The 27,879-nt window shown below is 38.6% G+C and overlaps 2 protein-coding genes across 4 annotated transcripts in view; one reads left to right on the top strand and one right to left on the bottom strand.

Moving 5' to 3' along the window:
* The window catches only part of LOC111865614 (probable deoxyhypusine synthase), a 15,152-nt gene extending 13,204 nt beyond the window's left edge, over window positions 1–1,948 (bottom strand). Inside the window, exons 1-2 of one of the 2 annotated variants that reach the window (XM_023853791.2) lie at window positions 1,720–1,948; window positions 820–984 (exon numbers count right to left, since the gene is read on the bottom strand). In XM_023853791.2, coding sequence (XP_023709559.1) covers window positions 820–937 — 118 coding nt within the window. In that variant the 5' untranslated portion in view covers window positions 938–984; window positions 1,720–1,948. The other variant, XM_023853790.2, reaches the window with a different exon arrangement.
* Window positions 1,949–2,163: 215 nt separating this feature from the next.
* On the top strand, window positions 2,164–27,496 carry LOC111865616 (NF-X1-type zinc finger protein NFXL1). 2 transcript variants are annotated; one of them, XM_023853793.2, is made up of 14 exons: window positions 2,164–2,380; window positions 3,746–4,011; window positions 6,081–6,220; window positions 6,886–7,025; window positions 8,535–8,713; window positions 9,893–10,155; window positions 11,639–11,869; window positions 12,748–12,879; window positions 15,535–15,746; window positions 16,707–16,941; window positions 18,122–18,289; window positions 20,442–20,678; window positions 22,598–22,795; window positions 25,194–27,496. In XM_023853793.2, exons 2-14 carry the CDS (start codon window positions 3,777–3,779, stop codon window positions 25,410–25,412), a joined length of 2,589 nt encoding a protein of 862 aa, XP_023709561.1. In that variant the 5' UTR covers window positions 2,164–2,380; window positions 3,746–3,776; the 3' UTR covers window positions 25,413–27,496. The 2 variants fall into 2 exon arrangements, with proteins under 2 accessions (XP_023709561.1, XP_023709562.1); XM_023853794.2 differs by having other exon boundaries at window positions 3,725–4,011.
* Window positions 27,497–27,879: the final 383 nt, after the last annotated feature.

Genomic DNA, 27,879 nt, shown 5'->3' with positions numbered 1-27,879 from the left:
AAAACAAACAAAAAAAAACAAAAAACAAAACAAAAAAAAAAGAATGGAAAAGAGCGCCCTCTACACAATATGGAGATATAAGGTGCCAACATTCAAGCTATAACAAAATTAATACAAGAGTGACTTTTGATTGTTATTAATACTATAACATACTGCCATTTAATGAAAGTATCCCTGAACACAATGTCTCTGTGTTGTGGTGATTGCCTAAATTTTAACCTTACGGCCAGTATTTCTTCAAATGTCACTGTCTTTTGGTTAAATTAAGATTTAAGTACAATCCTCTTCATCTCTACCAGTGCACCTCACGTAGATAAAGTTAAGACTTCTCCATCAAACTTTGGAAAAGTTGTGTTAGGGGCCATAAAATTTGAAGAAAAAGTCTTCTCCAAGATACCTCAAACTTGGATTCTGCTGTGGCTTACCTTTCACTTTACAGCTATAGAACATGCTTTATGCTTGTTCCATGCTTAACAGAAATTATTACAAAAGCTTGCATCATGCTCAATAATCATAAATGGATATATTTCACATATACATGCCCACAACATTCAGTTATTTGATTATTATTTGATTATTCCAAAAACAACCAGAAAATATACATCATCATTTAATGATGTTTCATCTTACAATAGAGCCTTCTCAAGTCTTCTGATATTCTCCCATAATACATTCAGGTCACTAGTGCTAAAAATCTATAATGAAACATTCTTACGTTACCTCCACATTTCTTTACGCTTATAAAAATCCATATTAACGATTCTACATCATTAATTTTGTTCAAAAACACCTTTTACAAGACTTGGATTAGAGCTTTACCTTTCACAGTTGGTGTTCCATCCGGAAGTGGGACACTCTCAACAAGAACAGCAGCCTTTGCCTTTTCAGGAACCTCCTGCTCTTTGGAATCTGTTTCAGCATATGGTGGTGATGACATAACTAAACTGCAGACTGTCCTCCTCAACCAGACAGTTCAATTATTTCCTTCAGGATCATGTAAATGATATAGAGATGATATAGTGGTCTGAATAGTGAGATACAGACACATGTTTGTCCTTTGATAATTATTTATTCACAGACAATTTAGTAACACTGTTCCACATACATGGATTACAGAATCAACTGAGATTGGAGCACTGAGCTGGTAAGGATAAGGATTGATAAGGATGATGACTGTCATGGTTTATTTGGTGGTACTATTCCAACCGCAGCCTCAAAAATGGCAAAAATCACAACAAAGAATGTCAGAGAAACAAGAAACCAGGCTGCGATTAGAGTCGTGTACAAGTCTAATTTTACCATTAAAATCAAACCGCTGATTATTGACTGTCGTATACTTGGGGTAGCTTTACAAAACGGTTCAGACACATACCTGTACTTGTAATACAATTAATAACAGTTCTAATTTTACTGAGCTAATAAATGTGCATCACATTTTATTGCCGACTGAGCACGTTAACTTGTTCCTTGAATAAATCGTCAGTTCACCTCTAAGCACCAATTCATAAAATCAACCCACGTACAGAACCACTCACAATAACTTGGGTCGAAAATACAAATAACAGAACGATCTGACCTTGCATTTTAACCAGAACAATACTTCACAATCTAATGATTATATATTACATCCTGGTTACATTTTTACATAAAGAAAAATAAACATACACATAAAACACGAACAATCTCCATTTTTAAAATTGTACAGCATAGCCAACATACATGAATTGTCGATATTGAAAAGAAAATATCCTTCCAGGGACCCACAATTTTCTTTCACAGATTCTGACTACTCCTCGATAGCTGTGTTACCGTGTTATTATAATACCGATCGCTTGAGATGTACACGCGACGTTACTACAGCTGCATAGACGTTTCGCGCCCTCGCGAAAGCAGTATTTGTCTGCGCCATTTAGACGGTATTACCCTCGCGCTGCGCTGGTATGACTGGTACCGGTTGCGCCGACTGCTACACGGACTGACATGGCGCCTTTGTCGTGCGACCTATGCGCTTTCCTGCGGCCGGTGCTGGAAGTATGATCACAGTTATGCGCTTGAAGGCGACATCTACCACCTTTCCTGAGAACGCCTATGTGACTATAAGATAATAGATGTCAGAACTGCAGTGAAATTTCCATCCACAGATCCGTCATGTGATTAATGTGGGAAACTGCGCGCGTGCTCGTGTTATATGATAATACGGATAATACGTGTTCGAACGTGCTGTAGTGACGTGTTGTTGTGTAGAGATGCGGAAGCTTCGCGAACTTCGCGAAGGAGGTGGAGAATTTAAGAATTGCTGATGCTGACCTTCTTTAAGATTAATGATTTTGAGGCTGAAAAACTATTTTTTTTTCATTTATCAGTACTCAATATTTGAGATGTGAGTTTCTGTACTTGAGATGTTTATGTGTTCATTGTGGTTGGAAAAGTTAAAAGATGTTGTATTCACACAGTATTAAACGTAGATTGTTTTGAACATATGTCGTATTCCGATTATATCTAGACGAAAATTGTAATGTGTTGCGGTTAACACGTTTGCCTTCTATGCAGAGGGTTCTGTGTTTGAAACTTATTGGTAGGAAATTCGAAACTTCTATTATGTGCTTATTTATAATTTATTTTCTTAAGAAACCTCCAAGAAAAAGCAGATCTGAAGATCTCAGTTCTCTGCCCAGCCCAACATGGTCATTCACAAAGTGTGTGATGGGAGGGTTCTTCCTCATATTCACATTTCCTGTACATTTCACTTTGTGAAAGGTCTAGAATATGTGTCAGCTGAGTGTACAGAGTTCAGTCAGTAACCATGTTACTAGCTACAATGTTTCCTGTCCAAGGCCCTTACAGCATCAAAGGATTCAGCCGCCGAGTCCTCCAGTGCAAGGTGAAAGGTCCAAGGTCCAAGGACGTTTTTAAAGAGGTCCCTGGATATGTCTTGTCCAATATCTAGTAGAGGCAGGAGATTACTGAAAATCTTAAGGGACCATTAAAGTAGCCCCTTCCAGTGATTGTAGTTGGGGAAATACTGTAACCCACTTATAGAGCCCTACAGGCAAAGAGGAAGGGTAAACAATGGGAGGTCACTTTGTATCCCTAGGGAACTATTCACTATTTCAGTTCTTCATTGTCATGCAGGCTTTGTCATTGTAGCTTTCACCTCACCTTATAGCATCAGCGCCAGACTGGCCTGCTGATTTCAGGGACGATCACTATGAAGTAGTGGTGTGCCTTGGTTCTCCCTAATGTGACACAAAACATAGCAGATGTATGGGATGTGCCAAAGGGGAGTTTCACAAAGATGGTGGAGGGTTGAGGAAGATTAAATTGATTCTTGTTTTTGTCAGCTTTCAGTAAATTAGGCCTGATTACAATTAGGAATGGATTTGCCTAATATAATATATGTTGGTTCATAAGGAGGGAATATCACTAAAATGCTATTACAGTACTGTACTCTGCAGTTTATATTTTTTTATTCCTGAATGGTAATTTCCTCTTAGCATTGGCTGTACCAAAGACACTATATAATTTGTGCCCTAGGGCTGTTCAGTTGAAGACACAGTAGGGGGCACATTATTTTTGCCAGTGGTGTCTCCCCTTTGGATTCTCATTCAATAAAATTGTACCCCAAAGTGGCAGTAGCCTGTCAATAATCCTGCCATGTGACTCATCTGTATTCTGCTCAATTATATAATCCATGTGCAATATCTTCATGAAACTCCCTTTTTAGGTTCAGATTGTGTTGTTTTAGTTCTGACCTGCAGCGTTCAGAGTGACAGAAGATGAACAGTTTACAACGAGGAAGGGGACGTGGTAGTAATCCATGGAACCAGGGTGGAGGAAGAGATGGTCATAATCAGAATCGTGCTGTCAAAAAGAAGCCTAGTGCAGAATTTCTGGCGCAAACCAAATTCCAGGAAGCACAAGCCCGATTACAGGCATCTGTTCAGAAACACATCAAACAGGAGTATGATTCTTCATCTGAAGAGGAAGAACTAGAAAGTGACAGCATTCTTGGTGAGAGGCTTTTCAGTATTGTTGGATTTGTCATACATAAGATAATTCATGAGAAGCATTGGATTCTTGTACACTAAGCGCTAAAAAAAATACACATATCTGTGCTCTAAAACTCAGAGCAAAATTATGTTATTAAATGATATGTATTCACATAGTGCAGATATAGTAAACTGCTGGTTATCCAGTATCGAAGCATCTGGAATTCTCATGCAACTGGTAGACATTGAAAGAAATTCATCATTTTGTAAATTTAAATAAAAAGAGACAAAGTTGTAACACGTATGTTCACCCACCATGTGGTAGTTCTCTTATCCACCACTAGCAGCGCTGCCCATCGTCATCCCTCACACAGCTGCCATTACAGTCATAGTTATGTGTGATTACAGTAGAGGTTAGTTTAATTCGTAATAACAATTCAGTATATCCAAAATGTCACCCATCTGTCTACTATGCCCCGTAAGAAGACTCCTGCACAAAACCTAAAGCAAAACCATGGGGTTTTGACTTTGAAACATATTGTGGGGATTTGTCGTTACTCCAATGACAACCCACTTCTTCGGAAAGTTTGTAGGTCCTGAAAAGACTGCTGGCTGCTGGGATCTTTGGCCGGTGAAGTAGTGCGGCGCGCGCCGGTAGAAATGAGATGTTGGTTGCGGTGTGTTGATTAATGTTGCGGCAGCTGAGTGAGTTGACTGGCCGCAGTGCGGCAGTTTCCGGGAGTTGCCTGGTTGCTGGAAAACATTTGCTTGCGGAGCGTGGTTGCAGGAGTGGAGAGGTGGTAGCTACGCCAGTTGCCCAGTGAGTCGGGCATGACCACCGGCGAGTCCAGGCAGCCGAGTTGCCCAGTGAGTCGGGTGTGACCGCCAGACAGCCGAGGCAGTCGTGCCTGGCGCAGCGAAGTGCCGGTGCCTCCGAAGACAGAGCGCTGGTGACGAAGTGTGCTGTTTGCTTGTAGACTGATTGTAGACTGATTGTAGACTGATTGTGCCAGGTTGGAGCTGCTCCTCTTTATACCAAGCTCGGTGGGCGGAGCGAAACTTGCCTTTGAGGAGCAACAGTTTGCAGAGCGCTGATTGGCTAGCAAAAATGAGGAGCGGAAATTTGCAGTGCGTGCTATGTGGATGTCCCCACAATATGAAAAGACTGGAAAATTATGAAAATCCATGGAAATTGGGTTCTGTAAGAGCTTTCCTCAAACAACAAGGAGATTCATGTAATTGGCATAACCCATTTCCCATATACATGCTGGGTGACTGAGGGTTCACTGTGCAAAGCTGCTAATGAGCTTTCCCTAGATTATCATCTCCACTCTCCTCCTGGCTGTAATTTGCCTTGCACTATATCTTTTCTTTTTGTTGGTTTTGTACTTTCTGTTAGTACATCTCACCCAAGAGAGGGGTCTTGACATATACCTGCATTCTAGTTGATATCATGATCTGTTCTTAGGTTCTTGTCTTCACTCGCTTCTTGGCTGTAATTCACAATATGTCACAGTTTCATTGTTTATTTTGTGGTGGTTCATTGCTGTACCTATCAGTTTGAATGTGCCCTAATGCCTTAAATATTCAAATAAATGGACTTTATAATGAAGTTGTATGTTTTGTTAAAAGCTATGCTACTGCTGAAGTCTGTTGCCTGCAAAGAAAGAAACTAAATAAGCATTTGCGCAAAACTGTGATGTCCATGCATGACTATTCCTACTGGCTGTTCTACTTACATAAAATTATTTGTGCTTAAGAACTATGCCATGAAAAATGCTTTACTGTTGGAAAAGGGTATGAATGGACCCTGGAGTCAGTCTGGATTTACTGGGGAAGACAAAAATCCTTGCTGTTCTATGGAACGAACCATCATATAGCCAGTCGTTGAAACCGTTACTCATTATATTACAAAATAGGGATGTGAAAATATGTGAGACAAAAATTATTCTGTTAATTACTGAATTGTCTTAACAGCCACTGTTGTTGAGCAGAACCTGTTCCTTCAGGAAACATGAAATTATAGTCCAGAGTTAATTTGATGGATCTCTGCTGTGTCAGATTACTTAGTACATAAGTATGTATTTCCAGGATCTGTACTGCAGCTGTATTCACAAGTTGGAGGGAGGAGTGAAGATTTAGGAAGAACCCAACGTTTTTTGGAAGACGTGTTTCAGTCTGGTGCTGCTTCTTGCCTTATTTGTATAGGATCTGTTAAAAGGAATGATGCGGTGAGAGAAATTATTTTTGTTGCCCTTATTGAAGATATTTGTATGGGAGGGTGTGGGGATTAGTGATGTATTTAAATGTGAACTGAATAAAACCTTATACTGAAAGATGTTAAAAGTTGGGATAACTGATGTAATAACTGATTGGTACCTAAAAGAAGGAAACCATTAATTAGGATTCCACTATACTGTGAACTTAAATGTGGTTTAACAGTGGTATTGTCTACCCTATAGTGTTACCATTATGTAAGTGGGTGTTCAGTCATGGATTTTAGGAGATGTTTACCTGTATATATAGATGTGTATTGTGTATATCATATTTTGAGTATCAGTGTTATTTTCAGTTCTATTTTCTCGTTTTTTATTGTCAAGGAGTGAGTAGATTGAAACATTTTCTTGCTTGTGTGGGTTAGGCAACTTAATACTTTTTCAGCATCTTTTTATCTCCTCATTGTTTGCTTTGCCCTGCTCCTGTCATTACACTGTATTCTTGTTTCATCATCTGTAATTTCCTATTTCTGGTTAGCTTTATTTCTAGTTGTGAGATGTATAAATAATTGACAGTATGGCAGCTCAGTGTACTAGTAAAAGAAAACCCTTCATGTTAGAATGGAATTTTTAAAATGTTTCTGGAGCATGTATTTAGATTATTTTTTTTCCTATGACAGATATGGAGTTGTGTTGAATGTTACTGCTTTTTCCACCTTGCCTGCATCCAGCGTTGGGCGAAGGATAGTGTGGCACATCAGAAACAAGCTCTTGAGGATCAGCCGCAAGGAATTGTAGTTACCAGGTTTAAATGGGCTTGGTGAGATTTACCAGTTGTTTCATTCTCTATTGACTGTATAGAGTATAATTGAAAGATTTTGGTGTGAACTAATATTTTGGTCCCAAAGGAATCATTTGGCAGAACTTAAATATGTTTATTTGTCCCCTAAAGCAGATATATCTTTAGTGTGGCTGGTGTACACAGCAAGAATAAAGGAATAAAACTGTGCACTTCATGTACTTATCCTATTCACTTTTAAAATGTTCTCTTCAAGTTAGAGGCAGTTTGAGACTTTTCATGATGACGACTGTTCATCACATCACATTCTGAGTATAGCATGATGTTGAGAAATTCAATAAACCAGTAACATACCACTGCTTATTAAAAACCTGACACACTGGGCATCCCACCATGACCCTGAAGCACAATGTCACAGGTTCCTCTGAAATGCTAGTAGTATTTTATTGCTTTTGTTTTCATATTTGTAATTGTATTCCTTGACACAGTGCTATACCCAGAAGATGATGCAAATATTGTAAATTCCTGTTTTCATACGTGTATATAAATTGTAATGTGTAATGGACTTTGTAACTTGGAACACAAATGAATGTATTTAGAAGTGCCATCACACTGTATATTTGACTTTTCTGTAGGGATTTAAGGTCTAACTAACTCCATGGAGCTGAGCCCTTCTTGAGAAGCTGCTAGTTGTGCAGCTACTCATGAATTTCCCAATATTTTATGGACTCCAGAAGTTCATTGCTGTGTTCATAAGAGTCCTCCAGTGGTCCCTATCCTGAGACAGATCAGTCCAGTCCATACCACCCCATCCTGTCTCTTCAATCCATTTTAATCTTAACCACCCACCTACATCTTGATCTTCCTAGTGGTCTGTTTCCTTCTGGCTTTCCCACCAATATCCTATATGCATTCATCTTCTCCCCCATTTCGTGCTACATGCCTTGCCCATTTCATCCTCCTTGACGTGATCATTCTAATTATACTTGGACGAAAGTACAAATTATGAAGCTCCTCATTGTGTAGTTTTCTCCAACCTTCGATTACTTCATCTCTTTTCAGTTCCGAATATTCTCAATATCCTGTTCTCAAACACCCTTAGTCTATTATCCACCCTTAATGTTGGAGACTAAGTTTCACACCTACACAAAACCACAGACAAAATTATAGTTCTCTGTATTCTAATTTTTGCTTGACTTAAGGTATACATACCATATTGCTTCGAATATAAGATGCATCCAGTTTTTGAATGTGGGTTTTAGGAAAAAAATTAGAAAGGTGCACATTTCTTGAATTTAAGATGCACCTCAATTTTTCCAGAAGAAAAATATGTGTAAAATACATTTGAAATAGTATGGTATTTGTTTTTCATACAATTTTGATTTTATAAATAGAGATGGCATCAATCATTTCATCAAATAGAACAGTTCTACAGTTTGATTAATTCTGCATTATATGGGTTGTTTAAAAATGGTATTTATAAAGTCATATTGTTCATCTGTTATAATTCAAATGACATTGTTCTTCTAGTCCTAAGTGTCGCCATGATTATGAGCAGACTGACACTCCCCAAAGGTATTGCTGTTTTTGTGGTCGTACAGAAGATCCACCATTTCACCCATGGTTGACACCACATTCTTGTGGGGAAAGATGTGAAAAGGCACTCCAACCTATCTGTGGGCATAACTGCTTACTTCTGTGTCACCCAGGTAAGCATGTTAATTCTACAAATATTAGTAGATATTGAAGAAAGTCGTCTTCTGGGTTTAGGCACCGTGTATTCTTCGTTTTGGCCGACGTTTCGGAGGAACGTAGTGCCTCCATCTTCAGAGCAGTTGAATGGCTTGGAATGCGGAGAGCAGTAGCTGTGGTGATAGGATGTGAAAGGTGCTGCTCCGAAACGTCGGCCAAAACGAAGAATACACGGTGCCTAAACCCAGAAGATGACTTTCTTCATTGTCATCGCCGTGAAAACCTCAAAACTTACATTAGTAGATATTGTTTTCTTTCTTATCACAGTGGTTGAAATCCCATGATTTTAATTGAAATGAACTGAAGAAATTCTAGAGACCACTTATACATGTAGGTTTTATATTGATTTTTTTCCTCATGATTTGTCATAGAAATAGTTTTAACTTAAGTTTATACTAAGTCACACATTTAGAGCAACAAAAGAGAAGGTGGTCCAGTTTGTATCTTTTTATCCGTACTAGCTTCCTTCTTGTTTTGGTGACTTGTATGAGTTTTGATTATGTCACTTTTTGAGTTTATGTTCTATTAACTGACACATAAAAGTAGTCCCTGTGCTTGCTTAAGCACCATGCCATGGAGGCTTAGAGGTAGTGGAGGTATAGGTCTTCGCATTATTAACCTCTGCACTAGATGGAACTAGTGGTTCAGTTTTGTGCGTCTGCATTTTAGTGAGAGAGATGCAAGTGCTGAAACCAAATGGATGTAATTTTTCTTAGAATTTGTTTTGCCCTTTACTGCACCTAACACAGTAAAATTAAGTGGCCCCCTGCTGTACTCTCCACATTACAGCATAGTGTATAAACAGATTAACATTAATTGATAATTTCAAATGAGGTGGTAACTATGTCAATACAGACCAGTAGTGGAATAGGATTGTTATATATATTTCCATTGATATGAAGATAATATTATTTCACCAGAATAGGAAGTAATTAATAGCAGACTTCATATAAAATTTAAGTCAAACATGAAGTAAATTATACTTGTCAACAACAGTTTTGGATTTGTCAGGGACAAATAAATGCATTGTATTTTTACAGATCTATTACAATTTCTTTGAAATATACCATACTGAGTATAATGAAAGACTTCACAAATGGCTTGTAGTCATTAAGATCCTTATGTTCGTGCCTCAGGACCATGTGCACCATGTCCAAAAATGGTTAAGACTACATGCTTCTGTGGTAACCAGCCTCCAAGATTACAGCGCTGTAGCAACAAGTCTTGGTCATGTGGTTCACATTGTGGGCGCTTGTTGGGATGTGGCCGACATGAATGTGTTGAAGTATGTCATCCTGCGGAATGCCCACCCTGTCCCAAGACAAGTGTCCAGAGTTGTGAGTGTGGTCAACAGAAAGCTCTGCGACCTTGTGCTGATCCAAAATGGCAGTGTGAACAGGTAAACTTGCACAATACAGAATGTAAGATCTAAAGTCTGTGTAATAACATGACACATTAGTCTCAATTTTAGTGTGATAGGTAATTGAAATATCAAAGAATGAACAGAATGTTACAAAATGGTTAATTATTATAGTGCAACAGTAAGACCTACCTGCAAAGTTATCAAAGTTCCAAACGTGATTCCTTTTTTTTTAAAAGAAAACCTAGCTTTTATGAGTGATTGATTTATGATAAGTTTAAGTTGTTAGCCTAATATTTAAATTATCTGTATCATGACATTCCCTGGTCAGTTTACATATCAGAAAGGGGACATTTAATTTTACTAAATATTTCTGCAGTGCATGCATACAGCAGTTAAAATCAACTCACCAGTATTGGTTGTGTGACTGTCAACACATCAGAATGTACAAATATAAACTCAAAATTAACCTCACCAAAATTCTGATAGTGTTTTTGCTCCACAGTAAAAGTAAATGCTTATATTGCCATGACTTGATTACCAGACATTTGTTTGTGAATGTTGGCTGCCTCTTTTAAGATATAGATGGTATTAATGTAGAAGAGGCTCAAAGAAACATAAAATACCCCTTTAACTCCATTATCACAATGAGTCCATCTTCAGATTTCTTGTGTAAGTGTTATTCACTAGCATAAAATGATAGGCTTGCCCATTATCTACATTTACCTGAATCTAAGGTTACCCCTTAAGCCAGACACTTGAAATGAAAGGATAATCACAGGAAAATAATTTTTAATAATTAATGATTTTGATTTTATAAATTTACCTTGAGAGTATCACCAGTTATGTGCAATTGTGCATTCTTGGTTTGATCTGTGTTATTTCCTACAGTTACTCCGGAAATACAATCATAACTTTTTGTTTGTTCTGTTGAAAGCTTAGCCATGACCTCCCCCCAAAATAAGAAAACATACACATATGTTTAAACTTTGAATGTAATTTCTTTTTCTCGAAACAGAATTGCTTAACGTCATTGCAGTAATATCTGTAAACTAAGGCCAAATATATGCAGCTCTGTCCATCATTTTCTTCAGTCAGACACTGAAGCAGCAACAGAATATTTTGTGTAAATTTGATACCCACTAAAACACTAAATGGCCTAAATTTACCTCAGTCAAGAGATGGATTGAAGAAGAAGCCCAAATGAGAGACTGATGTGATATATATGTCAGGTGATCAGACTTGTCACATACCTGAGATTCTTCAACCCATTGTACTACATGCGTGATTTTGCTTAGAAAAATGCTGTTGAAGTTTGAAAATAAATGCCTCCAATTTGGTCTTCCACACCATTAAACTTGTTACCAGTATAGAAACGGTCTGATGTCCCATAACCATTAAAATAAGCTAATGATTCAGTTAAGATATGCATTTCTTACTAATTCTGCAAAGGAACTGAGACCTGTAAGTGTTATTTCCAGTATTTTAATTAATTTAATGTAGAGTGTGTCTACTGTCACAGAAATGTGGAGAAGTCCTCAGCTGTGGTAATCACAAGTGTGAAAAAGTTTGTCATTTTGGTTCGTGTGGTCCATGCCCACTGACAGAGGCCCGTTCTTGTCCATGTGGGAAGACTTCTTATATACTACCTTGTACACAAGAGATTCCCACCTGTGGGGACACTTGTGGTCGCACACTTGAGTGTGGGGCTCATGTCTGTTCACGAAGTTGTCACCGTGACAAATGTGGCACTGTAAGTAATATTTCTTGTACTGCTGTATAGATAAATTCTTATGTAGTGCATGAGTTCAGATTATCATTATGTGAGCAATTTACAGAGTGTGCCAAATTTAAAATTTTGATGTATACACATATCCAATCATTAACAGTTAACAAAAAGAAACTTGGATATGGCCAGATCTAGTCATTAGAGGCAAATGGTTTTAAGCTAGATGGTCAGGTCTAAAAATTGTAATGTCATAAATAAACACTTTCAATTTGTGACATTTCATAACATGATGTTCTGCATTGACAGATTGTTAGCCCTATGTTCAGTCACCAAGATGGAAGACCACCCCTGCAACTGTTTATTCACACGTTTGCAGCTGAAACTGTTAGTTTTATCTGTTGTTTTATATAGTTGTGAAATTGATCTCTCATACAAAGTGAAGTACATAAATTCAAGCTGTTTGAGAATGAAGCAGTGAGGAAAATATTTGGATCCTAGAGAGGGGAGACTTCATAATTTTGCATTATTTATTTAATATATTCAAGTGATTAAATAGAGAATGAGATGGTTAGGGCATATAGCATGCATGAGAGAGATCGGAAATACATACAAAGTTTTGGTGGGAAAACATAATGAAGAGGTCACAATGCCAAGACAGGTCCTAGGGAAACGGGATGGATGCTACTGCCCCAAGAAGGGCCAATGTTGGCTTTTGAGAACCCAGTAATGAACTTTTTAGTTCTCTAATAATAGGAAATTTCTTGTGCAGCTGAATTAACTATCAGATTTTCAAGGGAGAGTTGCTCCATTGAATAAGTAGGTACAGCTCAGTTTAGTTTGTAACATGTTTATTCATTCTTACCTGCATATGAGAGTTTGTTTGTTCTTTATTTATCTCACAGTGTTTAGAGATGGTGACTAAGAAATGTCGATGTGGTCTTCATAGCAAAGAGCTGCCCTGTCAGAAGGAATTCCTATGTGAAACCAAGTGTAAACGTACCAAAGGCTGTATGCGTCATCCCTGCAATCGCAAGGTAATGAGCTAACATATGGTGACACAGTACAGCAAACTTCCAGTTACTCGGTAACCAAGCATCTGAAAATCTCATCCAACCAACGGAAATTTCAAAGAAAATCTACCATTTTTATGAAGTTATTCAAAGGTAATTTTTTGTTACATGTATGTTCACCTGCTACATGGTAGTTCTCCCAGCCACCACCAGCAGCACTGTCTGTCTTTCTCCCTTATGCATGTGCCATTACAATATAGGCTAGTTGAATTTGCAATCCTGTCACAGTATATATATCCAGATCCTTTCACCCATCATTCCACTGTGTTTGTTAGAAAGACTGTCATGCAAGATATGATCCAGAAAAATGTTTTTACTTTGTGTTGTGTTTCTGTAACAGCTTTTCTCATGCAGCCAGCAGATTTACAGAACTGGCAAACCCCACTCCCCTTAAATACGGATAATTGGGTGTTTACTATAGTAGGGGTAGAGTCTACATTATGTCAATTGAAACATAAAAACACTTCAAGAGGTGGACGCTATGCTCTTAATAATTTCTTTGATGTTAATCTACAAACATGGCAGTTTACAGTGTGCACAAAGTGATTTGAAGTCCAGTCAAAGTTATGAAGGCTCCACTGCATAAACACACGAAGAAACAATGGTAAATGTTTACAGTATTGTAACTCTGAAATGGTAGCAAATCAGTCAATGGTTTATAACCATCTTCTGCTTCAAACAATTTTTTCAACAACCTAAAGTCCCCCCCCCCAAAAAAAAAAACTCCGTGGCCTGTATTTCGCAAGTGAACTATACCGACTGAACGACTGCTGCTTGTCAGCGAAGTTAATGCCAACTTTTGTGGATAGAGGGTGTTGCATGGTTGTTAACCTCGGTTCTCTAGACCGGAGCCACTATTTCCTTGAAATAGCTCCTCAGTTATTCTCAAGAGGCTGAGTGGACCCCATTCCAGACCCACTACTTCTCAGGAAAACTGTTAGTGCCGGGAATTGAACCTGAGCCCTCTGGATTTGTATCCAGGAACTCTGACCACTAGACCACAGAGGCGGAAAAAAATCACTGTATATGCATGTGCACATACAGACATATACATACATACAGCTTATTTTATGACTAGTTTGCCATACTTTGTTATAGGTGTGTGCAGGAGAGAATAAAAGAAAGTATAAATTGGATGGATCTGTTGGCACATTTTATGGGCTGCACCTTCAGTTAACGTTTAAAATGTTTGCCATGGTTTTCAGTGCATGGCTTTACTTGGTTCAAACTGGAGTTTACTGCCCATTGAGTCATTCTGAGGTGTTCTTATGTGTAAGTAGCAGCATTCTTGTTCAGGATGACCTCCAGTCTCATCTGTACTTGATCTTGTGGTCATGTCTTTCATTTCAATTGAATTGTGCTTCACATCAGAACAGCATGCAATGAAGAATCTGGCAGTGTTTGAAGCATCCACTGGCAAAATTGAACATGAAGATCTTAGTCATCTGGCTGAAGACATTGCAAATGGTGAGGATATAATCCTTCGTTATGTGTGGTTCGTCATGCCCATGATGCAGATTTGCCACGTTACTTAGACATTCCTCAAGTGCCGTTTACTTGACACTGTTGTTCTAAGTTGAGCTTGTGCTCTTCCAAAACATCTGACTGATATGTTACATGTTCTTGGTTACATGGATCAGCTGTCCCTGTTTCCCACAGTCTCAGGGTTTGGCAATGCAGAAATGTCTGTGATACTTGTCAAATGCTGCTGCTCTGCTGTTACCATCACAGAATACATAAATGTAATTTATATATTTGGAACATGGCTTTGTATGGGGCTGAAACTTGGATACTTAGGGCAGTAGATCAGAAACACCTGGAAAGCTTCAAAATGTGGTGTTGGAGAAGGATGGAGAAGATCAGTTGGACCGATTATGTAAGAAATGAAGAAGTGTTATTTAGAGTCAGTGAGCAGAGGAATATCCTACACGAAATAAGAAAACGGAAGGCTAATTGGATTGGTCATATCTTACGCAGTAACTGCCTTCTAAAAGAAGTTATTGAAGGAAAGATAGAGGGGCGGATAGAAGTGACCAGAAGATGAGGAAGAAGACGTAAGAAGATGCTGGATGAGCTTGGGGACAGAGGAGGATACTGTCATTTGAAGGAGAAAGCTCTAGATCGCATTAAGTGGAGGAATTGTTTTGGAAGAGACTGTGGACCTGTCGTCTTGACAGATTACCGATGAAAGAATTCAGTAAGATGAAACTGTTGATTTATTTTGCAGAAACACACATGAAGGCAGTATGGTTTTGACGTTATTGCAACACATTACCACATTTGTCTCTTTAACATGGATCAGAAACAAGTAAAGCAAGAAAGAGTTGAAAATCAGTTTTGGCTATAATTCAGCTGAATCTGTCACCAGTGTTGGCATGTATTGAATATCACAGAACTAGGCATTCCATAGTGTCTGTACAGTTGGAAATAGGAAAAATGTTGTACTATTAGCTTTTTTGTTATTTGGTATTACCTTTCAGAGTATGGCAGCCTGGTTGTTAGACATCCTGTGCACACACACGTAATGAACAATATTATGTAAATTTGAAATTCTGTTAATTTATTTTACCTATGCTTTTGTTTGATTGATAATGGTCTTTTTATTTCCTTATGTTATGTTGCAGTGATGGAAATTGTCTCCCATGTGAAAAGCCATGTGGCAGAACTTTGCGTTGTGGAAATCACAAGTGCGCATCCATGTGCCATCGTGGGCCCTGTTACCCATGCCCATTGACAGCAGAAGTAAAATGCCATTGTGGATTGACGGTACTCACTGTCCCGTGTGGACGCAAGAAGCAGACTCGACCACCACGTTGCAATAAGCCATGCAGGTAGCAGATGGGTCTCATTATCATTGGACATTAAGGATATCTCTGAGGGACTGTGGTGGTGTAATGGATAAATCGTGACTTCCTTTCTCATGTTCATTGCTGCAGTGCCTGCTCATATGTAGGATATGAAAGATGAATAGGAAGTCTTTGTCCCCTTCTCTCCTCTCTTAACATGCTCTTTGTCCTAGGTTTGATTCTTATCCATACAAATGGGTCTTTAGACAGTCATCTTTTCATTCTGTGCTGTATAAATTAAGTAAGAGGGAATCACTAAATAAATAAAAAACATAAGAACAGTTGTCTTTGTTCAAACTAGTTAATGTGTCTTCATAATTGTTGCCATTATAACAATTGCTATAGCATAAGGTGGCAGATTTTCATAGAATTTTATTGAGTTTAGATGAATCTGTCAACATAACGGAGTTCCAAGCAAAATATACATACTCGAGTTTGGGTTACACAGTGGTGCTCTGAAAACAAAAAAGCCATCAATAACAGGAAAAGGAACTATAATGTATTGAAAGACACCTGACATTTTGAAACCTTGCAAAAAAATTGCAATGAATGTGATGTGAATATGGCTTGCAGTCCTGCAGTTCCAAAAGCTTTTACATACTCGGAATATGATTCAGTATTGTTATACAATTTGTAATTAAACTAAATATTATTTGTTTTATGAGAAATGAAATTTCCTTAAGATCTGCAACTAGTTTTTGATGTAATGAATTGTAATGGTCAAAGAAATACAATTTCTGTCTGCAGCATGATACCTATTGTGATTAGCTCTGCAACACTATTTATACGTACAGTAAATGAACACAGAAGGCAGTGAAGTGTGCAAAGTAGAAAGGAATGTGTTTGGAAAGCATGTGGACTCTGTTGGATTAAGTGTTTCTCCTCTTGCTAATGCCGAACGTGTTTGATGAAAGTAAAGCATACCTTTTTGTCTGATACTCATAGAATATTGCCTGACTGTCACCATCCAAGTCGGGAGACTCATCGCTGTCACTTTGGTGATTGCCCACCTTGCCAGCAAGTGTGTGGGAAGTTACTAGAGCCATGTAAGCACAAGTGTCCAGCCCCATGTCACTCTGCTGTATGGGTTAAACTGGAGGAGAACCGAAAGCCTGTGGGTCCATGGGACAAGGTGCAGTCACAGGTGGAGTTAAAAGCACTGCCTTGTCCTAGCTGCAAGGTCAGTTAGAAAATATTGTGTAAGAGTTCAAAATATTGTGATATAATAGGTGTGACGATAAAGTAAAGTAAGTAAAGGTATCCCTGTAACAGTCTGTGGAGGCCCATAGGGTTGTGAGAAGTTGAGGTTCCCACATTTTCTAGACAGTGGGCTCATAGATGGCGGCAGGGTTGTCAGCCCTACACGCCGACCGCCCTTTACCTCCAAGAATATTCCTAGTACTCATTTCTGTTAGAGGTTAGTCAACCCCAGGGCCACTGTGTGGCTGGAAGGGTTAGGTCAATTGAAAAAAAAATCCAATGACCTCATTGGGACTTGACCCTGCGACCTTCCAGTTTGTAGCATAGTGCCTCAACCAACTATGCTACCACATGTCCCTAATAGGTGTGATGATAAAATACAAAAATATTGAAGAATTGGAGAAACCCTATGAGACAGTTCTTGAGAACGCCTCTGAATGCACAGTATGGACTACTGGTTATTGAAGAAACATGTAAATAAATTAAAAAATATGTGGAGGAAACTTGAAAGTGAAAGACTGAAAAAGTAAGCCTATTGCACTGAACATGACTTAATTAAAACGCCAAACAGGTACTCCATAACTCACTTCACCTTTGAAGTTTCCCCGTTGTTTAGATATGGTGGCCAGGACTTACTGTGTGCCTTCTAAACAGGATAGAAGGTCTTAAAATTGGTTATGTTGAATATTTACATGACGTTTTGACAGGACTTCATTACCTACTCACTGCTATGAGAACCTGAAGGCACAGTACCACTAACATCAAAGCTCACTTTCAGACGTCATCCTGATCTGGTTCAATTCACCCTGACAATCTGGTTCCTTACTACTCTATATACTTTAATGGCAACTTTCCATGTATGGTTCCCATACCCATTGGATAGGTTGGGTGGGCCAAATACCTGGTCTGGACACTGTGGAGAAGAGAAAAATCTTGCCTGTGCCAGGAATCAATTACAGCCATCCATCCCATAGCCTGTCGGTAGTTGCCATACTGACTGATCTATCCTGACTCCTTCATTTCTGATGGCAGGCTTTTATATTTGGGTTCCACTACCACTGTGATGATTAGTTAGATCTTAGTGTTTCCAAATGCAAGAGTTGGAACTGAACATTATAAAAACTGCAACTTTCTTAAGTTGTGTGCACTTTTATGTGAAGGTACCAGTGGCAGTAACCTGCCTTGGAGGTCATGAGACATGTGATTGGCCCTGCTATATTGCAAATCCGACATCATGTCAGCGCAGATGTGGGCGAATGTTGGCTTGTGGAAATCACACCTGTAACCTGTTGTGTCACAGAGTTGAGCAGGCTCCTAATGAAGTGGCTGTAAGTAACCCTCTTACATAGCACAGAATTTATTACCTGATTCAGGAGCCAAAGAAGAAGGGTGTATATTGCTGGAGAATATTTTGTTATTTTTGGTTATCATTGGCAGTCATGTTCATATGTTATAAATCTATCATTGCAGAGCTTGTCACACTGCAGATTCAGAAATTATTTTTTCATGTGTTTGCATTAAATATTCACCATATAAAAGGTGTTGCAAATAAGAGTTATCAAATCTGTATTTTGTTATGTACCAATTTATTGTATGTTGAGACATTTTTTATTCATTTGAGGTACATGTGAAGTTGGGGTATGTTACACCAGACTGGACAACAGTTGAATTCTTCCTACAACTCGTTTTGTGTAGAACCTGAATTTAATTGAACTTTGTTGGTAGCTTTGAAGATGACACATTTAGACATACAAATGTAATGTCTTACATATATTAATTTTGTACAAAGATTGCATAGTAATATTTTTTATTAAGTATGGCTTCACCACAATGGTTGCACAAATACCAAAAACAAGAGGCACTGAAAGTGTGATAAGGAGTTGGTATTTCATGTGTATTATAGCTACAAGAATTACAGGCATATAGTCTTCATCTGTGCATATATAGTACCTGTACTGCAATTGGCTTTGGCTTTGCAACAGTAGATTTGTGTCTGGAAATAGACAGAAATATGAATATTAAGACCAATGGGGTATGAAAAATCGCATGTACACGCACAAAACACTGGAAAATATTGTAACGTGTTTACGTTACAGAATACAGCATAGAGATCGTTAATTGGTTCATTCAACAATCTACAAGAAACGGCTACAATTAATTATAACACAGTTGCGGGGTTTCACAATTTATAACCCTATTCGCAATAATCAAATCACGCTATTGCCAGTAGACTTCACGTACTAATAACGCGGGAGCTATACAAGTCTCCCTGAATTACACACTCTCACTCGGAACACGCCGCTGGCTAGTAGGCTTGCTCGGAACTACTCGGAGGTAGCTCGAAGACTGACTCGGAGATAGCTCCAGGACTGACTGTGAATAGCCTTCGTTGCTCCTTATGTAGCCTCGATTGGACAATACAGAAAACGGCCACATAATAGGCACAACTATGTCTGGTGCCATCGTGCCAGCAACGCTGTGTACCGCTGTTACTACCGTCGTCTCTCGCTACCACTGTTGACCCGCGCTGCCTAGCAACCCGCGGTACGTCTTGGTGACGTCACCGCTGTTGACTCGCATTGCATAGCTACTAGGATGCTNGCGTTGCCTTGCGACCAGGATGCTAGGACTCGGGTAACATCGGTTGGCGGGGGGGGGGGGGGGGCGTCATCCATAGCTCAACATGTCACAATATGTAAGTCTAAAGGGTTGTGACAAAAGTGTATAACACTTGGGATTCCCTAGTATATTAAACAACGGATGAAGTCCAAATACCCAGAAATTTAAAATGTACAACTTTTTGCCTTTTGTTTTGTTTGAGGAGGAACAGCACACTAGATAGCCTGCATTATGCGATATAATATTGTATTTCAGCATACTTTTTACTAACTTATCACGTATACACACATTTACTTCCATCTCAAATGCAACCTTACCTCTTTGCTGCACATTTTGGCCATACCCGGCCATCATCAGGCAACTGTTTATCTTGCTAAAACCATTACATTGTATTTTCCACTGTATTTAAAATGAATTAACTCCAGATTAAAATATGTCACTGTTGTTCCACTTCGTCATTTGTTCATAAAAGAGTGCATTACCTGTCATTGTGTTTTCGTGCCGTTTTCCTCCGGTGTAAATGTTTTCTGTAATGTGTAATGTGTGTTATATGAATAACTTTTGTTATTGTTAATTTTTACACATTTGATAGCTGTTTAATTTTATTTACACTTGTTCTTTAGTGTAGTTCTTACCGATGTCATTGTAGTGTTGTTATCATAATTATCTGCAATAAGTAAGAATGTATGTTTATATTTGTTATATTTTTGTGTTTGTACACAAGTTTCTTTTCATGCTTGCATCCTCCATTGATTCGTGTATTTCCACGGTGTTGTATTAGCTGAGTGTGTCACTATGCAGCTCATAATGTGTGTTCCCACAAGAACATTTCATCAAAACTCCTTATGTGTTATCTTACAGGTTGGTGATAACTGTGAACAATGTGAGTTAGGCTGCAGCAAACCACGCCCAGAAGGCTGTGTACACGCCTGCCTGAAGCGCTGTCATCCAGGTGACTGTCTGCCATGTAGCCAAATGTTGCGGGTGCAGTGTCACTGTGGCCTCAACCAATTGTATGTATGTTGCAGTGAATGGACATCTTCCAGTGCGGACAAGAAACAGAGCCTGAAAAGTTGTGGCAATCAGTGCCCCAAAAATGTAAGTAGTTTTAGTGTAATAAGCCTGAAATTTATGAATGTTAGCATTCAAAATATTTGTAAATCTTTTGTTCATAACTTGGAATTCAGCTTCTCATATATACGGTATTGTAAATGTTGGTTAGGTTTCCAGTCCAGGCCACAGTAGCTGTTAACCCATAACTAAGCCAAAATATAGTACATTTTAAATCACTAGCAGTACAAAGCAGTAGAAGTAATGTACCAGGGTAAAAAGACAAACCGAACACTATTTTTTTATTGCTAGTGGGGTGGGACTAAGTCACTTGTACTGCAGCCCCTTCTGGCCTGTTGTACCAGCCCCAGATGATAGGTGAGGGTGATTGTGGAGCAATTGGTGGAATGAAGACTGGCAGGGGAAACTGAAGTACTCTGAGAAAACCTGCTCCAGTGCCACTTTGTCCACCACAAATCCCACTTGACCAGACCCGAGATCGAATCCGGGCTGCCGCTGTGGGAAGCCAGTGACTAACCGCTTCAGCTATGGTGCAGCCAAACTGAACCCTAAGTTCTTAGCCCAAGTTGCTTTCTGTAAGGAGAATAAAGTGGGCATATGAAATTGCTGTGGTCTGTATCTCCCTTTCAGGGTTTGAACCACTTGCTCAAATTGATGAAATTTTTGACATTCTGCCATGGGTGGCCACCCCATCACATATTTCAATTTGCTATTATCATTAATACCAACATGATGGGGACACAAACTTGTGATATGGGAGTGACAGTAGCACAATTTCTTCTGGTGTCCTTAAATGATATATTGTAATAGATCCTTGAAAGATATGCTGCTTTTGTAGTGGTAATTTCTTTTTAGAATGTAAAACAGCAGCTTGCAGTGAGTGAAATCTATATTTAGCTTTCAATTTGATGGCAGTAACTAATGAACCACAGGAACTGAGCATGTGAAATTTGGTATGGAGATAGCTCACAAAGGTACCTGCAAATTCTGTATGAGATACTCTTTATAAATTAACAATTATGAACATGGTGTTGGTATGAAGTTCTGAGGCATGAGAATCTTTCACTTCTTTTACAGTCAAGGGAAGAAACTCAAGCCCATTTTGACTTATAGTTACCACATCTGTGCTTCGTAATGAAGTGCATGTTTTGGGAATCTGTTACTGTCAGTTCTGTTGGAATACTTTGACATTTGTGGGACATCTGCTCAGTTTGTGTGACTTTACCTACTTTAATGGTTGTGACTGGGTGAAAATCAGACAATTATTCTGAGGCATCTATGGTTTGAAATGTTACCGTTCATTCTGTGTAGTTATTTTGAATAGGTGAAATCAAATGGTATGGCTGCACATTAACCGTTTCTGCCCTGTAGTTATAATTTGTTGGTGAGTAAATGTTTAGTTATTTCTGTAAATTTTATCTAATGTGGTACATCCTTTGACTTCTTAAAAATTTGCTTGCTTGAATTCTACTTTAAGTTTCATTTCTACATAAAAGTGTCAGAACTGCTGTTACTTACAAAATTTCAGCTTGAGAATATCTGTGCTGAGTATGTAGCACACGATCTGAGAGGTATTCTGTGTATGAGCATGTCGATGCACAAGTGTGTACACACACAAGACAACTTTTATTAGTCAGGAACTGAAGGTAATGAAAAACTGTGTCTTATATAGACCTTTCATATAACTGTGGGAACTGCCTACATTCAAGCAAATGTGACAACGCAATATCATTGCTTGAATGTGGGCAGTTCCCACATCTATATGAAAGGTCTATATAAGACATAGCTTTTCATTACCTTCAGTTCCTGACTAATAAAAGTTGTCTTGTGTGTGTGAACAGTGGTTGCTAAGCAATGATACTTGCGTTGTCACATTTGCTTGAATGTGGGCAGTTCCCACATAGTCATGATGTTGAACAAATATTTGGTTAATTTTTATTTTATAGTATGAGTGTGGGCATCGTTGTCGTGCACCCTGTCATCCTGGTGAGTGCCCTGATCCAGAGATGTGTCGTAAGAAGGTGAAACAAACATGCCCCTGCCGTCGACTGAAAAAGGAATTTCCTTGTGATGTAGTAAGAATAGGCCAAGTCAAAGTTGAATGTGATGATGTGTGCAAGCAGAAGAAAGATGAGGAGATGAAGGTATTTGTTTGTTTGTTCACAAGCTTGTGTTTCAGTTGAAGTTACAGATTAAAGGAGGCATAAGTTGTGAAGTATTCTGTGCCATGTGAAAGGTGCGTTGTGGAAATGGTTCATGCAGAATTTTCTCATTAATAATACTTTACACATTTTCCTGTCCTTCTTAGGATGGGTGACCTGGCAGTTTGTGGTAAATGGCTGATTTCTTTTTCACTAGGCCCCGCCATATTCTATATAGATTTCTCCTCGTACTGACCTCAGCATTTATCTCTGATACAATGAAAACTTTGTGAATCTAAGGAATGTCAGATTGCCTTCATGGATGAATGCAGGGCACTCTTCCAGCCATCACCCTGTGCTTTTCATGGAACCTGCCCAGTGGTACTCCCATTTAACCTGAAAACATCCAAATAACTGCTAGGGAAGGCAGAGTTAGTCAGCTGATATCACAGATAAAGAAGAACTCTAAAACAGCTTATGGCCAGATGTCCATGGTTTTATGGGAAATTCTAAGTTTGGTCAGTCCTGAATTTTAAATTTTGATGAATGTTATTTATAGCTACTGAAAACTGTTAGACATAACTTGTAATATTTTAGTCCCTTTAGGTAATTAATTGGGCCACTCATTATGGTTTATTCTATTCTCATTTAGTTGTTACAATATACTTTGAACCCTAGCTATTTTATGTAGAAGGGGGAGTCAAATGAAAACCTTAAATTTGTAATAAAAAATCGAAATTTCGCGCCATTATCCTGTAAGTTGGTAAGCGTGCTACAAACAGCGTGCAGAATGGCCTATAGGTTGCAGCATAGTGCAGATGCACGAACACCGTCACGGTGCCAGTATAAGATGGCTGCCCCACTTGAAACTTGCACCAGGGAAGAACAGCGTTGTTATTCGGTATTTGTGTAGTGAAGGTGTGAAACATATTGAAATTTATCAAAGAATGAAGTTTCAGTATGGTGATGCAGGTTTGTCACAGCAGCAAGTGTACGAATGGAGTAGGAAGTTTGCAAAAGGTGTGACTTCAGTGGAAGATGCTCCTCGTCCGGGTCAGGCACATCGAGTTGTGACTCCAGAGAACACTGCAGCAGTTGAAGCCATAGTGAGGGAAAACCGCCGAGTGACATTGAATGAAATTGCAGCAAGTTTAAACATTAGTCATGGTTCAGCACACCACATTGTGCATGATGTGCTCCAGTTTCACAAAGTGCCTGCAAGGTGGGTGCCACGGCAGCTGACTCCTAAATTGAAAGACCAATGTATTGATGCTTGTGAAGAACTTCTGCGGTGCTCTGAACGAGAAGGTGATGACTTCCTTTCAAGAATCATTACTGGGGACGAAACCTGGGTACACTTACACCAACAGGAAATGAAGAGAGCGAGCAAGGAATGTCGCCATTCCTCATCTCCAAAACCAAAGAAGTTCTGAACACAACCATAAGCATGGAAGGTTATGCTGACTCTCTTTTGGGGCGAAAAAGGCGTCATTTTGGAGCACTACACGCATAGAGGGACCACTGTCACCAGTGCATCATACTCAGATCTCCTAAAAAATAATCTTTAGCCTGCAATCAAATCAAAGCGATGTGGATTGCTGTCCACAACAGCTGGCTATTTTATTTTGATCTCATTTGTTTATCATCTGGGCTTTGCTTCCACAGGTACTACACCATTCATTGTTATATTTGCTATCTTTTCCATGGGAACGTGTTTGTTTGCAAAGGCGTTAACCAGTCATAGCCACATATACTTATTAAAAATCTGATGCCTAGCAGCAGTTGTTGTTTCATTGTTTGTTTCAAGGTCATTACCCAGTAATGGCTCTACATGCTACAATATTATACAAGCTCAAGAATAAATGTCTTACTCTAGTTTATGAAGGAGTCAGGATAGCTCAGTTGGTATAGTGACAGACTACAGGCTCAATGGCCCAGATTCAATTCCTGACAGTGCAAGATTTTTCTTTTCCACAGCTCTGGGGCCCACCCAGCCTCCCATTCAATGGATACTGGGGCTGTTTCATGGGGTGGGGGTAGAGTGACAGGGTTGTGAAGCTGACCACTTGATCTAATGCTGAGGTCAAGAATGGTGGACGTATACCTCCACTTCCCCATGTCTTCATGGCATAGTGCTTAACTAATTAAGCACAGGGACTTTACCTTTTTACTCTAGTATATAATTAATATTCTGGACGATTCCCTCTAATACCTAATACAGTTTTTGTATCTTGATATAAAGCTTTTAAACTTGTGTTGAATTATAAGCATGTTCTCTTTATTATAAGATTTGTGATAGCTTTTTGGTATTTACTTCAACACCTTGTAGAAGTTATGCCACTCTCTGAGACTGAATTGTCTTCATTTAGTTTATTTTAAGGCTATGTATATGTGTCTGTAGATAACGGAGGCAGAGAAGTTAAGAAAGCAGTTGGAGGAAGAGCGTCGGAATCAAGAGGAAGTAGAAAAATTCCAGAAAAAGTTCCAGGCACGCAAGAAATACCGTGAACGCCGGCACCATGAAGAACAGAACTCTAGTTCCTTTCTTGCTCACTATTGGTATTTTTTGGTTGGTTTGTTAGGAGTAATGTTGGCATTTTATTACATGATCCTGTTATAGTACTTCTGTGTATGAAAATAAATGTTGGATTGAGTGGCTGTATTTTACACAGCCACTTTCAGTGAAAGATAATGTATTAAAAAGAATTATAAATAAATCATATACTTTTATAATGGGATGTATGGATATAGAAATTAAATATTTCATTTGACATTATATTAAACAGGCATCACTAAAAATAAGAGACAAATATTTATTATTCATTATTCTCGTAAATGATCTATGTTAATAACCATTGTCATCATCACTGAAATATATATATGCATATTTACAGTAACACTAGCTGCTCAGATGACTGTACATTCAATTATTTGTTGTAACAAAGTTCTCGCAAGCTGATCGGTTATGTATTTACAGGAACGTACACATCAAATGTGCATACTGCTCAATCAACTAGCCACGAGAATGGCAGTTTTTCACATGTGAAATAATATTACTACATAATATGTACAAATGTGGCTTGTTTCTCGCACTTTGTAGAAAGAATGCAGAGAAACTTTAAAGTTTAAAATATGACTGACTGTACATTGCACACAATTGACACATTCTTACACTCACATGTATACACATCCACAGAATAAAATAACTATGTATGTATTAGTCTGTATTGATTTCCTTGCATTTTCATGTACAGGTAGACTGCAAAAGTGTGACTGTTTAAGAGTTGTATTCTGTATATACAGTATGTTAATCTGCTTCACAAATAGAGAGCAATGATATGAAATTCCAGGAGTGATACTGAATTTAATCTTTGATGGAATCAGAGCTCTTTTCTTTGGGTGGTATACAAAGGTACAGTGTTGTGGCATCCATTCCCCACAAAAAATCTTCGTAAGATGGGATAATAAAGTTTAATTTTGCCTGGGGGAGGGAGAGCCTTCCCCTTGATAAAATTCAAGTATTGGCACTTTTATTTCTAGTGACTTCTTTGATATTGACGTATTTAATAATTTGATTTCTGCTTGGTCTGCGATCAAATTTTGTTACATTTAAACAATTGCTTTGACTAATTGCCCTACAAAAGGTATTTTAGTATCAACTGAAACAAGAATTCAGAAAATTTGTTTCTTAAGTTGGCAAGTGATTCAGTTTAAGAAGACACTATACAGGGCAGTTTTAATGACACACAGAGAACCTGGTAAGTGGATTTGCCATGGGAGCTTTAAATCATTGTCCTCTGGTGGTCTGTGAACAGTCTTGTCCATATCCCACTCTTATGAACTGTATGTGATGTTCTGAAACACCAAGGAAGTGATGCTTGTACATTGGTTGAATTATACCCTGCAAAAACTTTGGGATAGGATTCTTTGTCACTTGGATGTTGTAAGAATTTCTCTCTGAACTCATACTGACTGTCTTTGAAGTTGAAAAATTTGGGTACTGCTTCTGTTTGTACAAATAAACTCAGCTTGTTCAAAACAGAATTTAAGAAGTGAATGCTTCGTTTTTTAAAACCATAAATACCCTCATTTTCTTTGCCTCAGTGCACATTTTGTTTAGAGTAACATTTTTTAGTACTTTTACAATCAAATTTCCTGTACTTAAAGCACACACACTTTTGTCACCATTAAGTAACTTTAAGTCGTTACAATTGTATTAAGAATATTTGTCACAAAACTGATGACATTTTAATGTCAAATCACAAACACAAAGCTCAACTGGGGAAACTTTTTGTCCTGCAATTTCCATTCATTTTATAGAAACTAAGTAGTGCTTGGGCCCATCTAATGACTTTGAAAAACATGAGTTTTCTATATAAAATGGAACCACATATGTGAAGCCAAATTTCCTATATATATATATATATATATTTCATTGTATTGGGTCTACATGTCTTCTGTAAGGTAGAAAAAATTAATATAATAATTTAGATGAAAGTTTGCTTTAATATATTACTTGGGGGGGGGGGTTATCGCTCCCATGTTTGCTATATGCAACATCCTTGTTTGTTGACAGATATTCACCTATAGTCAGTCTCGTACACTCTAAAGATTAACAGTACTTTTCCTGTATTGGGGGCATGCAGTAGCATAGTTGGTTGAGGCACTACACTATGGGCTGGAAGGTTACAGGTTCAAGTCCTGATGAGGTGGATTTTTCCAATTTACGTAGTCCTTCCAGCCGCACTATGGCCCTGGGGTCGACTCAGCCTCTAACAGAAATGAGTACCAGGAAGCTTCCTGGGGTGTAAAGGGTGGCTGGTGCATAAGGCTGACAACCTTACTGCCATCTGTGAGCCGAGTGTCTAGACAAAATGTGGGAGCTTCAACGTCTCACAACCCTATGGGCCTTCACGACCTGTTACAGGGATAGCTTTACCTTTTATAGCGGTGGTTACGAAGAGTTCTGTCTTCTGGGACATAATGCCGTGTAGTCTGTTGAAAGTCAACAGACATTACAGAGGAACATGTTACTTTCATCTTCAGGGTCAAAGAATAACATTAACACTTTGCGGACCGGTATTATT

This window comes from Cryptotermes secundus, unplaced genomic scaffold, assembly GCF_002891405.2.
Source record: "Cryptotermes secundus unplaced genomic scaffold, Csec_1.0 scaffold2383, whole genome shotgun sequence".
Lineage (NCBI taxonomy): Eukaryota > Metazoa > Arthropoda > Insecta > Blattodea > Kalotermitidae > Cryptotermes > Cryptotermes secundus.
Note: the sequence above shows the minus strand (reverse complement) of the source record. Positions and strands in the feature narration are given on the sequence as shown.